General features: G+C 36.7%; 1 protein-coding gene across 2 annotated transcripts in view; it reads left to right on the forward strand.

Annotated features, from left to right (window-relative positions):
* The window catches only part of VPS13B (vacuolar protein sorting 13 homolog B), a 1,028,583-nt gene that overhangs the window by 510,639 nt on the left and 503,676 nt on the right, over positions 1-14,268 (forward strand). For both annotated transcript variants that reach the window (XM_020969175.2, XM_020969189.2), the window contains exon 24: positions 11,437-11,657. In XM_020969175.2, coding sequence (XP_020824834.1) covers positions 11,437-11,657 — 221 coding nt within the window. The remainder of the gene's footprint in view (positions 1-11,436; positions 11,658-14,268) is intronic.

Consider the following 14,268-nt stretch of genomic DNA (forward strand, 5'->3'; position numbering starts at 1 on the left):
GAGCTGAGTCATTCATAGTTGATCATCATACAGTGTTTCTAATACTGTATACAGTGTTTTCCTGGTTCTGCTCACTTTACTTTCCATCAGTTCATACAAGTCTTTCCAGGTTTTTCTGAAATCTGCCTATTCATCATTTCTTATTGCACGATAGTATTATTCTGTGAGATTCATATATCACAGCTTGTTGAGCCATTCCCCAGTTGATGTGCATCCCCTCAATTTCCAGTATTTTGCCATTGTGAGAAGGGCTGCTATAAATATTTTTGCACATGTAGGTCTTTTTTATGATATCTTTGGAATACAGACTTAGTAGTGGTATTACTGGATCAAAGGGTATGCACAGTTTGGTTGCCCTTTGGGAGTAGTTCCAAATTGCTCTCCTGAATGGCTCCATCAGTTCACAACTCCACCAGCAATGCATTAGTGCCCCAATTTTCCCACATCTTCTCCAGCATTTATCATTTTCCTTTTCTGTCATATTAACCAATTTGATAGGTGTGATGTGGTATTTCAGAGTTGTTTTAATTTGCATTTCTCTAATCAAAAGTGATTTAGAGCACTTCTTCATATGCCTGTTGATAGCTTTTATTTCTTTCATCTGAAAACTGCCTGTTCATATCCTTTGACCACTTATCATTTGGGAAATGACTTTTATTATAAATTTGACTAGTTATCTATTTGAGAAATGAAACCTTTATCAGAGACACTTGCTGTGAAGATTATTTCCCATATTTCTGCTTTCCTTCTAATCTTGGTTGCATTGGTTTTGTTTGTACAGAAGCCTTTTATTGTAATATAATCAAAACTGTCCATTTTACATTTTGTAATGCTGTGTATCTCTTGTTTGGTCATGAATTCTTCCCCTACTTATAGATCTGATAGGTAGACTCTTCTTTGTTCTTCTAATTTGCTTATGGTATCTCCTTTTATATCTAAATCATGCCAAAGATCTATCATATCTAAATTTTCTAATATTCTGTTTACCTCCTTAGTTTCTTTCTTGTTTACTTTTTGGTTGGATTTATTGAGTTCTGAGAGAGTACAGTTGAGGTCCCCCACTAGTATAGTTCAGCTGTCTGTTTCTTCCTGTAACTCACTTAACTTCTTTGAGATTTTGGATGCCATAATGCTTGGTGCATATGTATTTAGTATTAATATTGTGTCATTGTCTATGGTACCTTTTAGCAAGATGTAGTTTCCTTCTTTATTTCTTTAATTAGGTCTATTTTTGCTACGATATATTGTAGGATTCTTAGTTTTGAACCACTCTGCTAACTGCTTCCACTTTTATGGGAGAGATCACTCCATTCACATCCACACTTATGATTACTGCCTGTGTATTTCCCTCCATCCTACTCTTCCTTTTGTCTGTCCTCTCTCTCTCTCCTTTCTCCCTTTCCCTCTTCTGCAGTGTTTTGCTTCTGTCTACCACCTCTGCTGTCCCTTCTATCTGGGTTGCTATTTTATGATTGTTTGGAGATGAATATGGGTGAGTTAGTGATTTACTGCTTTACTCGACCATCTTGGCTCCTGGAAGTTCTTGAGCTACTGCAATTCTGCTTTGCTCTCCTCCCCTCCTAGTTCCCTGTCAAGTAAGATAGATTTCTGTGTTCAGATGATTGTGTACGTGATTCCCTCATTGAGCCAGTACTGATGAGTGTAAGGTTCAAGCAGTGCTCGTTGCCCACCCTCCCATCTTCCTCTCCAGTGTAATAAGACTTTCACACTTCTTCATGTGAAATAATTTATCCCATTCTGCCCTTCTCTTCCTTCTGCACCCACTGTACTCCTTTTTCTTATCTCTTAATTTTTTATGTATTTCCTCAAATTTACCTCTTTCTATGTACCCTCTAATCTATGTATATCCCTTCTAGCTGTACTATTAGTGATACGATTTTGAAGAATTCCAAGTATCATCTTCCCATATAGGGATGTGAATAGTTTAGCACTAATGAATCCCTTTTGTTTTCTTTTCCCTTTTTACCTGTTTATGCTTCTCTTGGATCTTGATATTAGGGATCATACTTTTGGTTTAGTTCTGGTCTTCTCCATATGAAAGCTTGAAACATTTTATTTCATTGAATGACCATTTTTCCCCTTGATGTATTGTGCTTAATTTTTCCAGGTAAATAATTCTTAGTAATAGTAGTCCTCTTTTGCCTTCTGGAAAATAATGTTCCTGACCTCTGATCCTTTAATGTTGCAGCTGCCAAGTCCTGTGTGATTCTGATTGTGACTCCCTGATATTTGAATTATTTCTTTCTAGCCACTTGCAGTATTTTTTCCTTGACCTGAGAGTTCTGAAATTTGGTTATGATATTCCTTGAAGTTTTTATTTTGGGATCTCTTTCCTAAGGTGATAAGTGGATTCTTTCGTTGCCTATTTTCCCCTCTGGTTCCAGGACATCAGGGCAGTTTTCCTTGATAATTTCTTGAAAGATGCTGTCCAGGTCCTCCTTTTGATTATGGCTTTCAGGTAGTCAGATGATTCTGATATTGTCTCTCCTGGATCCATTTTCCAGGTCAGTTGTTTTTCCCATGAGGTATTTGCATTTTCTTCCATTTTTTTCATTCTTTTAAATTTGTTTGATTGATTCTTGATATCTCATAGATTCATTAACTTCCACTTGCCTAATGTTAACTTTCGAGGAGTTGTTTTTCTCAATTAGCTTTTGTACTTTCTTTTCCATATGGTCATTGTACTCTTTAAGGAATTGTTTTTTTCAATGGATTTTTTATCTCCTTTTCCATTTGGCCACTTCTGCTTTTTAAGCAGTTTTCCAAGTTGTTGACTCTTTTTTCATAGTTCTCTTGTATCACTTTCATTTCTTTTCTCATTTTTTTCTTCTGCCTCTTTTATATGATTTTTAAGCTCTTTTTTTAGGCTCGAGACCACTTCCTGTTTTTCTTTGGGGCTTTGCCCATAGGTGTTTTGATATTGTTGTCCTCTTCTGAGTTTGTGTCTTGATCTTCTCTGTCACCACAGTAACTTTCCATGGTCAGATTCTTTTTTTTGATGTTTTCTGCTCATCTGTTTTGGCCTTCTTCCTTTCTTTTAATTTAAACTCTGTACCCAGAAGGGAAGAGCTCTGTCTTAGGCTTCTTGTGCCAGGAGCTTCACACCCTGGTTGTTTACATGGTGCTGCACTGATGTTGCCATGAGAGCCACGGGGTACCCTCATGTCTGGTGCTGTCCTGAGGGATTGGGATAAGGTGTGGGTGGTGTTGCTGTAGGGGTCTGGCAGCTTATCTGCTGCTGAGCTGGGATCCTGGTAGGGTTGTCTGGCATGTGTTGAGGCCTGGTGGGATGTTTCTGTCTTTCCCTGGAGCTACACTGAAGCACATGGAGGTCTGGCTGCTGGAGGTTACCTGTTTGCCCAGGGGTATGCCTAAGCATGTGGTGGTTCTTGGAGCTGGGGTCTACACATTCCCCTGGCTATGCTAAAACACTTGGGGGGTCCTGTTGTTGGCCTTTACCTGCTCCATCACACTGGGGCTCAGAATCTCCCGCTGGTTTGCTGAGGCAGGTCTTCTTGTTGGCTTGCTGGGATGCTTCCTGTTCTGGAATGCACTCCACTTTTACCCAAGTGAAATGGACTTTTCTTGCTGATCTTCAGAGTTCCTTGGGCTCTCAGATTGTTTCACTCTGTCTTTTTGCTGATTCCGCTGTTCCAGGATTTGTTTTGGGGTGCTATTTTATGATTGTTTGGAGATGAATATGGGTGAGTTAGTGATTTACTGCTTACTCGACCATCTTGGCTCCTGGAAGTTCTTGAGCTACTGCAGTTCTGCTTTGCTCATAGAGCACAGCATCTTCTTTAATGCAGGAACCCCATATTGGGTGGTCCTGTGCCAGTGTATGCCGTGTCTCACAATCGATTCCAAAGTGCTTCAGAGAGACCTTGAGAATCCTTGTATCGCTTCTTTTGACCTTCACGTGAGCTCTTGCCTCATGTGAATTCTTGTTTGAACAATGTGTCAAACCTATAACCCAGTGAAGTAGGTGCTGTTATTATCCCTATTTTACAGTTGAAGAAATTGAGACAGAGGTTAAGTGATTTACCCAGTGCCACACAGCTATTATGTGTCTGATGCCAGATTTGAATTCAAGTCTTCTGACTCCAGGTCCAATACTTATTCCACTGCAACACTTAGCTGCCTCAAACATGAATGTGATCAAGTCACACTTCTGCCCCAAAATCTTTAGTGGTGTTTTATTGATTCTAGGATAAAGTAAAATACAAGCACCTAAGTCTCTAATTAAATCCATCTTCAGTCTTACTCCATCCTACCTTTATAGACATTTCATATTCTTCCCCTTTGCTATTAGCTATTTTTCTTTATGCATTATTTTCCCAGCATAGACTGGAAGGTACTTCCTTCTCATTTCTCCTTCCAGAATCCTTATCTATCCTTATTACTCATCTCTGGGACCACTTATCAAAAATCTTTTCTTAGGCTCCCTCTTCCTTCCCAAATTACCTTGTATTTTCTGATCCTTACGTATTTTGCACATTCCCTACACTATGTAAAATACTTGAAAACAGGAACTATCTTGTTTTTGTGTCCATAACTTCTAGGTCTAGGAATAGTGCTTTGCATATATTACATGCTCAGTATATTTTTGTCCATCACTTTTATTTGCAAAGATCTATATCTTTCCCATTGCTTAGGTACAGTCCAGTAGGTGGCTTGATAAGTGATTTTACAAATTCCAAATAAAATGAAAAATGGATTAGGAATTATTGCCATCAGCATTATCTAGCACTTTAAAAGATCCATGATCTCACCTTCAGTGATGTGGATCATACCCACTCACACCTGCCCATCTGACATCTGTTTAACACTTTAAGAATTGCAAAGTATATTTCTTACAGTTCTCATTTAGGTCTCACACACACAAAAAAACAATCCCTTTGAGTTCAGTACTGTACCTACTATTATCTCCATTTTACTGATGAGGTAAATGAGGATCTTTCAGTTTGTGATTTGTCCCTGGTCTTGGTGCAAAAACATTGGAGGAAAGATGCGTACCCATGTCTTGCTAATTGATTCCAAGCCTAATGCTCTATCTCATACATTATGTTGTCTCTCTATGGAAATAAAGTATTAATTTTTTTTTCAAAATTGGAAGGTAGGATACACTAATAGTGGCTAATATTTTGTCAAAATGTACATGTATCATTTTAGTGACAAAAAAACCCCTTAAAACATTGATTCCTTTATTGAAATTGGATATAATGTCTCAAGTATCCAGTTAACCTAATAATAAAAGTAGTAGAGTTTATTCATTATAAAATTTATAATGGATGATGCAGTGCAATAGATATTGGCAACTTTTTGGTTAGCTTTTTAAAAGAAAATTTGCAAAGCTAATAGAACAGAGCAGTGAAAACAAAAAAACAAAACCCGTTATTTCTACCAGTTGATAATTTGTTACTTAGGGAATTTACAAATACCACTAATTTTCTTTTTTAAAAAGTCACCAAATTCTAAAGAACAAAAAACCTTTATGGGAGACTTATATGGCCACTTGTATTGCTTCTTTTGACCTTCACGTGAGCTCTTGCCTCATGTGAATTCTTGTTTGAACAATGTGTCGAACTTATAACCCTGTGAAGTAGGTGCTGTTATTATCCCTATTTTACAGTTGAAGAAATCCTTATTTTACAAATGAGAAAATAATTGCTGTTGAAAGAAGATCAATCTGGGATCTACCCCTATTCCACTGAGCAGGTTACAGTCTCTCTGTGCCCTACCTATAAAATGAGACTAATAAACATTTTTGACTGGAAGGCAGGATACTGTTCCAGATTGTTGCTGGAGAACCTTCCCAAGTCTATGATCATCAGTTCTATTTGTCTATGATGTGTTTCTTAGAGCATATGCTGATTGTGAGGCTAGGTGGTTTGGTTGGCAGGTTGGCCTTGAAGTCAAGAGGGCATCACTGGGTTCGGTACCTATCTCTGATTCCTCTTAGTCGTGCTACTGGGAAAATTACTTAGCCTCTGAGTGTCCCAGGACGGGTAGAGGGAGGAGTGGGGTGATTTGCACTGTGTGTGGGAGTTTTCACATCTTTAGCTCCCTATATTGATTAAACTGCAGATTCACACACGTGATTATATACTACATTACATTTATATACTCCATGAGAAATCAATAAGGAAGTTATCTTTTTCTTTGCAGTAGATTTTAGCAGTCAGTATTTTTAAACATTTAATTCCATGGATTCTGAAAAGGCTAAAGAAAAGATTCACCTAAATCAGAGTTCTTCTTCATCAATATTTTCGGCACTAGAACTGTGCTAATTCATACTCAAAATGCATTTTTCAAATCTGCTGAGAATCAGCAGTGCTTTGTCCTCAACACAGTGTTATAGTCACACAGGAAATAAAAGTTCATGTTGATCATTTTACTGACACTTTATTCTAGTCATTTTAGCTTTTCTCCCCTGCTTATATAGACCTTTGCCAGGAAAAATCTAATGTTAAGTTTTGTAAATTAATCATTTATGAGTTCTCTGGATTCTTGAAAATATTAATTTCTCCTCAAATTAACTTCATTTGGAAGTGACGAACATTCTGTTAGTTGCCTTGCAATCACTTTGTTCACTGGCTCTGGGAAATCACCTCGGTAAGCCAGTTGGCTCTCTGATGCGTCTGGGTAGTCCGACCTGGATTCTGTGGCATCACTTCACTTGCTTATTCCCCAAGTAACACTGCATCTTTCTCAAAACTGTTGATCCTACAGGCCTGGTAAGTCAGAGGTAAAAGTATACTATTGATTCTGTGTCTTTTTTGCCTGAAGGTTCTGAAGAACTAATCCTTACTTGCAGTGAAATCTATACATGGACCTTGTTTTTCAAGATTCTGCAGTAGATGAGAAAAAACAAGGAGATAGAGAAGGCCTTGGTTCCAACCAAGTATCTGTCTAATGGCAGAGAAAGGAAGAGAATGTGAGGACATTATCACTAGCATTAGTCACTTGCTGTTGTCAGAGGATTCATAATTACCCTTAAGCATTTAACATGTACGTTTTATTGTAAAGCAATGCAAAGACAGTTTAAGAATAGAATGAGAAAATCTATTTACTGGGACTGATAAACTCTCCATAATGTTCATCAAAGTGCAGGTGATGATGGTTAATAAATTGTATACATGTAGGCATGGCCAGATTCTAGATTACGCTGTGTAAGGAGTCAAGAGTTTTAGTCTCTTTGTATTTTAGTCTGGACTTGACTACCAGGCTTGTGACTATGGTTATCATTTATCTTTCTGAAACTCAGTTTACTCATCTATATGAAAAATAACGCCTGGCCTACTTATCTCACAGAGTTATTATGGGGCTCAGGTGCAAACTTCTTTTGTAAGGAGAGCTTAAGGAGTGCACATGTCTGTCTGAGCCATTCCTTTTGCTCTTCATTTTCAGCCATGTGTGTTCAGTATGAATTTTATGGGGACTCATACTGCTGGTGATGAGTGCCTTAGGTATTCTGTATCATAGCTGAAGTCTTTTCAGCAGAACCTGCCAGAGGTTATGCTCTACTGGCTTAGCTTGAATGTACCAAGGTCATCTCAATAGTACAATGAAACATGAGAGTAAGGGGCAACTTGGTGGTGCAGTGGATAGAGCACCGGCCCTGAAGTCAGGAGGACCTGAGTTCAAATCCAGCCTCAGAACAAACACTTACTAGCTGTGTGACCCTGAGCAAGTCACTTAACCCCAATTGCCTTTAAAAAAAAAAAAGAATTTTCAAACATATCTTACATCAGTCTTTGGGGGCAGCTAGGTGGTGCAGTGGATAGAGCACCGACCCCGGAGTCAGGAGTACCTGAGTTCAAATCTGGTCTCAGACACTTAATAGTTACTAGCTGTGTGACCTTGGGCAAGTCACTTAACCCTAATTGCCTCATAGAAAGAAAGAAAGAAAGAAAGAAAGAAAGAAAGAAAGAAAGAAAGAAAGAAAGAAAGAAAGAAAGAAAGGAAGAAAGAAAGAAAGAAAGAAAGAAAGAAAGAAAGAAAGAAAGAAAGAAAGAAAGAAAGAAACATGAGAGTAGAGTTTCTGTAAGGTTGTAATCTATTTGATAAAGTAGGATCTAATAATAGATTGTAAATTCCTAGAGTTCAGGGATTGTACCAGTTTTGTATTTGTATCTCCAGTGCTTGACACATAGTAGGCACTTAATCAGTGTTTGTTGTTTGGTTGATTATCTGGCAGCTGAAATTTGCCTCCTGTTGTCCTTTGTGTTTTTCCCTTCCAGTGTTCTCTGCAAAATCAACAATTCCCCATTCACGTTAAGGAAATCAATAGTTCTAGTTTGATAAGATTCTAAGTTTGCTTTTCACAAAATGTTTTGCTATAACACAAGATAATGTGTTTTGCCAATAGAATATATTTTTTCCTTTGGTCTTGGCAAGTGAAATACAACATACGGCTGGCTATTTTGACCTCCTTTTCTGTTACAAACTGTTTCTCTCATGTTCACTTTCTCTTCCATATTTATTACTCTGGATTATTGTCAGTTTGGTCATCAGTATGTCATGTTTAGAAAATGGCATGATTCATCTCTCCCATTCCGCCTACTTTTTTCTAAGTGATATTCTGCAATACCAGATCATACGTAAGTAAGATTCTAGACCCTGTTGGAGTTTTTGTGGTTTAATCATTTTGTATTGATTTGAAAGTTCCTGAATTCAAGCAGCAATAAATATTTTATCCAAAATGAAATAATCAAATTCAAGAATAAGATATTCTCTACACACACACACACACACACACACACACCCCTACACCTTGAAATCCTCATTTGAAGGTATGCCTAGCTTGGTAGACCATCATTTTATAGTAGTTTTGGTAGGATTTTCTTAGTAATTTGAATTAGAAATTTCAGTCATGACTGGATATTTTTGTTTGTGAACTACATATTTCAGGTTGTACCTGGAACATTCACTTGTCAGCATTTTCACATAAATGTTTTCTATATAAGTCTCTAAAATAAAAGAGGGTTGTGTTCTTTAAATAAATTATTATTATTATTATTATTTAGTTTTCCTCATGTTTTCATAGCATTCTACTGGGAAGAGACAAGATTTAGATGAGACCAAGTCCCTATGCTAAAGAAGCTTGTGGTCAAGTAAAGTGATAAGAACTTCATCCATTAATTAAGTTTGAGTAGTTTAATTTTAATATCTCATTTTCCAGAAATGGATCTTCTAAAAGACAAAAATGTGTGTGTTAGAGTAACAAAGATATACTGCAGAATGTTCCCTTCTTAAATCTCAGAACTTTTAATATATCTAATATTATGTTATTGGCCTGATGGCAGAGAAAAAGCAAAATCATATATCTAGACTAAAGATCAAAGTAATTTCTGATTAGTATTAAAATAGAGAACTTTCAGTCCATATACCTAATATTGTATATTTCTTGAATGAAATACAGTTTAGAAAAATATGTACTACAGTTATAGCTTTTAAATACATAATCTGAAATCTTTCCAAAATATTTTGAGACAAATTTGGCAGAGCCTTTATTTTGTAAATAGCTTGAAATTTTGTGTAGGTGTGTACATAATTTTAGAATCAGTTGCAGATGAAAGTTTATGGGCCTTTCTTGAGGGCGGAAATATTTTCAGTTTTAAAAAAGGCATTTATTGCTGCTGTATTGCTAACCATGAATTATTATTCATTTATCATTGTTTCCCCATGAGGTTGTTGAATGCTGCTATGCAACTAGCTATTCTAAATATGAAATTTGATTTAATATTTTTTCATTATGTATTTTTTATAACCACGTTTATTCTGAGAAGGGTTCAAATGTGTAACTAAGTATTTTTTTTTCCAGTTCCCATTGTCATTAAGTTCTGAAAACACACATAACAGTATATCCTCAACTCCTATTCTTTTGGGGACTAATTAGCCAAAATATTTACCAAGCACCCACCATATTCTAGGCAGATCAATATAGTGAATGAAAATAATCCCCAACCCAAAAAATTTACATTCTACGGGGCAAATTACGTGTGTGTGTGTGTGTGTGTGTGTGTGTGTGTGTGTGTGTGTGTGTGTTTTCCTGCAAGGGCAGGGCTGGGATTGGGGGGTGATAAGGACTAGACCTTTGAGTTATCTTGCAGTGAAAGGTTAAATGACTTGTCCAGTGTTGCATTGCCAGTACATGTGTCAGTTAAGATCAAATGTCAAATCTTTCTGGCTCCAGGAACAGCTTTTTGTCAGCTATACCTTACAGCCTCTATATAAGTATGTTCAAAATAAGTATAAAGAGAATAAAAGTAGTTAAGTATGAAGTAGTTAGGGAAGAGTATTAGCTGTTGGGGTGATCACAAATGGCTTCATGTAGAAGGGAGTGCTAGAGATTCATCTTGAGGCAGAGATGAGGTAGTATGCTCCAGATACATGAACCAGTCATTACGAAAGCAGAGACCAGAGAGTTACGTGAGAGAAACAGAGAGAAGACCAGTTTTGCTGCATTGCAGAGGATGGTAGGGAGGGTAATGTGTGATGTGGCTGAGAAAGGTTGTAACCAGACTGTGAAAGGCTTTAAAAGCTAAACAAAGAAATTAATATTTTCTTCTAATGGCATTAGGGAGCAACTTGAGTTTATTCACTTGGGGAGTAGCATTTTCAATCTGGAAATCACTTTGGCAGCTGTATGGAGGGAGAAGAGATTTAAAACTGAGGCCACTATTAGTAAGAAGCTATTGCAGTGATCGAGGCAAGAGGTAATGAGTACCTGACCTGGGGTGGTAGCTTTGTGAACAGTAGAAAGGGTTGAGTTACAAGATATGTTGTGAAGGTTAAAATAGCAAGACTTGACAGCTGGTTCAGTGTATGGGAGGAGGAAAATTGAGGAGTTCAGCATAACACCAAGATTATGAACGTGGAAGACTTGAAGGCTGGTAGTACCTTTGGGAGAAGTGTAAAAAGTTGGAAATATGGAACCTTTTTAGAGAAAGATGAATGAGTTCTGTTTAGGATGTGTTAAGGTTGAGATGTCTCCAGAAAATGTCTGGTAAGCATTTTTAATAGAAAACCAAAGGTCAGGGGATAATTTGAAGGTGAAGATACACACACACACACACACACACACACACACATATATACACACAGCTATCTACATTTATGTCTATGAGGCTACCTTGAACTGACAGACATTTGGAATATGTCATCTTGTGGTGTTGTCTTCATAATTTCGCTCTTCATTATTGTGATACCCATTTATAGCATCAAGGTGTACTTTACTTCTAAAATAATATTTAAAATAACATACAAACTATGTATCAAACTGGTTTTTAGAATGTTATGTTATTTATGATATAATAATTGCTTTATGATTACATTTTAATGATATTAAGATGACATAAAAATTTCCCTAAAGTAAATTTTAACTACTTTGTATATGTGTTCTGTCTTCAGGTAATGCTTTCCCATGGACAATCAGTTTATATCATTTCAGCATTTATACCTTGCTTGGACACCAACTGACACTCGGATTAGTACAGCCAATGGGTTGTACATCTACTCTGGCTGTCACTTCTCAAAAGCTGCTTGCCGTGGGGCCCGAATCCAGACATTCATTTGTCGTCTGTCTCCATGTTGACCTAGAGTCACTTGAGATAAAATGTTCGAACCCCCAGGTTGGTACATTTAACTGATTTATGAAAGGAAATTTAAAATAACTTGATTGAAGTACGATTGTTTTCCATTTTGTTGAAGAGGTTCTTTTCTATTACGCATCTTATATTTTAACTGGGCCATCAAGATCAGGGTGGTTAGATTAAGATTTGCTTTGAAGCTCTCTCAAGTTTTGTAATTTAAACTCTTCTGAAAATGTAATAGCTACAGCATAAATGCATCTTTTAGCTGATGGATTGAAATCAGTTGCAGATGTAGTTTTTAAATGTCGAAGAACCACTTTACTGTCACTCTGGATGTGACTACTGAAGTGATCAAATGTAATTTTCAATTACATTCTCACTCAGAACTTTTTTGGTTCAACATCCAGTGCTTTCACATAAGTGATGGCATATTTTGTTTTGAAAGGTGTTTCTGCCTTTCTCAAAATGGTTATTTGTCAGACATAGGCCAAGTATCTGTGTTCTCTGCATTTTGATGACTAATTTAGTTATATATCACCCAGGCTTGCCCAAGTTATTTAAAACAGTTTTCTGTTTTATATTTTTCCATATGTTAACTGGGTTCCTAATTTGATTATTGAGGCTAGGTTTTATTTGAAGTTGCTTCTGTATAATGTTGAAAAAAATTCTCTTTAGAAAACACATCTCAGTTTGAATAAATGTTTGTTCCACTGTTAATTGCCATTCTTTCTGATGTAACTTCAATTTGAGTGAGATATTTGGTGACTTTTTTTAAACTGATCTTTTCCTCTTTGATTTGATTTCTTTTGTCATATTCCCTTTTACTTTTATTTTTGTTGACTTAATCAGGTGTGCATTTGGAAACATCCAGCCTTTTCTGTTAAACTCTTAGATTGTACCTTCTCATAATGAAGCAAAATGATTTTATTTAAATGCAACTTTCTAGTAAAATATCTATTGTTTCATAAAATCCAGGAAACTACCCATTGCTTGTAAGAACAAAAATAATTTCTTAGAGTATCTGTTGTTAAATATTCTTCTCCCTTGTGGGATATTAATTTGTTGTATTTAGATGGAAACTTGCCTGAGCTTTGCTGTCTCATCATGAGACCATCATGAATCTTTCTCAAAAAAGACTTCTTCTAACATTCATTCCCCTCTGCTAAATTTTGCTGTATGTATGCTACCACCATTTGCAAAGAAGAGAAACTGACCCTTTTTTTAAAGTTCCCTCATAGAAAAGTCCAGCAGATCACTAGAATGGTAACACAATGAAGCAGAGCAGATATAAAAGTTGGGAAAAGACATTCCATTATATTTCCCAGGTAGGAGCTGAAACAATGAGTATAAAAATGCTCAATAGCAACTATTGATGCAAAATACCAGTTGCATGTACACAGGTCACAGAGATCTGCAGGGTAGTTTGTGGGATTAAAGAGATATGTACAGCTACAAACAAAAACATAATTGGATTTGCCTTGTAAATGACTGAGAAATTTTCCTCCCAAGTTTCTCTAGAGAGGCAGCTCTTTATAGCTGGTGTGCCTCTCTGGCCATAGTAGGAGTTTGAGGGTAATGAGAAATTTGACAAGAGTTTTTAAAGGCTTCGGAGAGAAGCAAAAATTATTTCTGCTGCTCTGCTTCTCTCCCATAGTCTTGTTTTTTTTTTCTTCCACCCTTAAAAACTTCTATTTTTGCCCCCCTCATGGCTACAACCTACCTAGGTCTATCTACCCTGCCTCTATAAATTATTTCTCCCTTTATACCTTTTACTCATTGCTTTAATACCATTCCCTGTATGCATTTCTGCTACTTCCTAAAAGGAAAGTAACCTGACAAAGCTAACACATACTAAAGTGTGGATCACTGATTATCATACCTACCTTCTTTTTAAGTGATTGCTTTTTAATTCAAATGAATATCTAATTGATAGAAGTTCAGGCCTCGTTGGGAGAGAAGAGTCCATTCAACTCCCTCCACCTTTATGTAAGCTTCTTGCAAATATGTGTTGTGTCTTAGTTATTTTTATCATTCAGGAAACTACATGTAGTCTAATACTCCAGTAAATCTGTGTTATCATCAGTGTGAATATTCCTGCCTAACATGTGGATGTTTTGCAACTCTTGTCATCTTCCAGTAAATTGGCTGCGAGGTGGGGTGGGGAAACAGGACTTCCTTTTGTTCTCTTGATTTGTTAGAAACCAATTAACACCTAGAGTTATAACAGCTCTTAATGCACTATTAGCTGATTTTTCCATGCATTATGCAAAATAGACACTACTAAATATCTGGTAAATGAGTATAAGGCCAGCCTTTGTAGAGGAGAGAACAGAGTATTTGTGAGTGCCCAACTGCTTCCTTTTAGCTTAGGGAGAAGGGAAGTGAATAAAAAATTGCACAAAAGTTATAACAGCTACTATTTATATAGCACTTTAAGGTTTTCGAAGTGCTTTAAAACAGCTCACTTTTATACTCACTGCCATTCTAGGAAGTATTATTATTATCACCCCCATTTTAATTACGTGGAAATTAAGGCAGAGGGAAGTTAATGAGATGGCTCAAAGTCACACTAATAATAAGCTATCCTCACAGCTAATAAGTATCTTCCTTACCGTCCAGTACTCTAATCGTGCGCTAACTAGCTGCATCT

Source organism: Phascolarctos cinereus, unplaced genomic scaffold (genome assembly GCF_003287225.1).
Source record: "Phascolarctos cinereus isolate Bilbo 61053 unplaced genomic scaffold, phaCin_HiC Scaffold_4;HRSCAF=312, whole genome shotgun sequence".
Lineage (NCBI taxonomy): Eukaryota > Metazoa > Chordata > Mammalia > Diprotodontia > Phascolarctidae > Phascolarctos > Phascolarctos cinereus.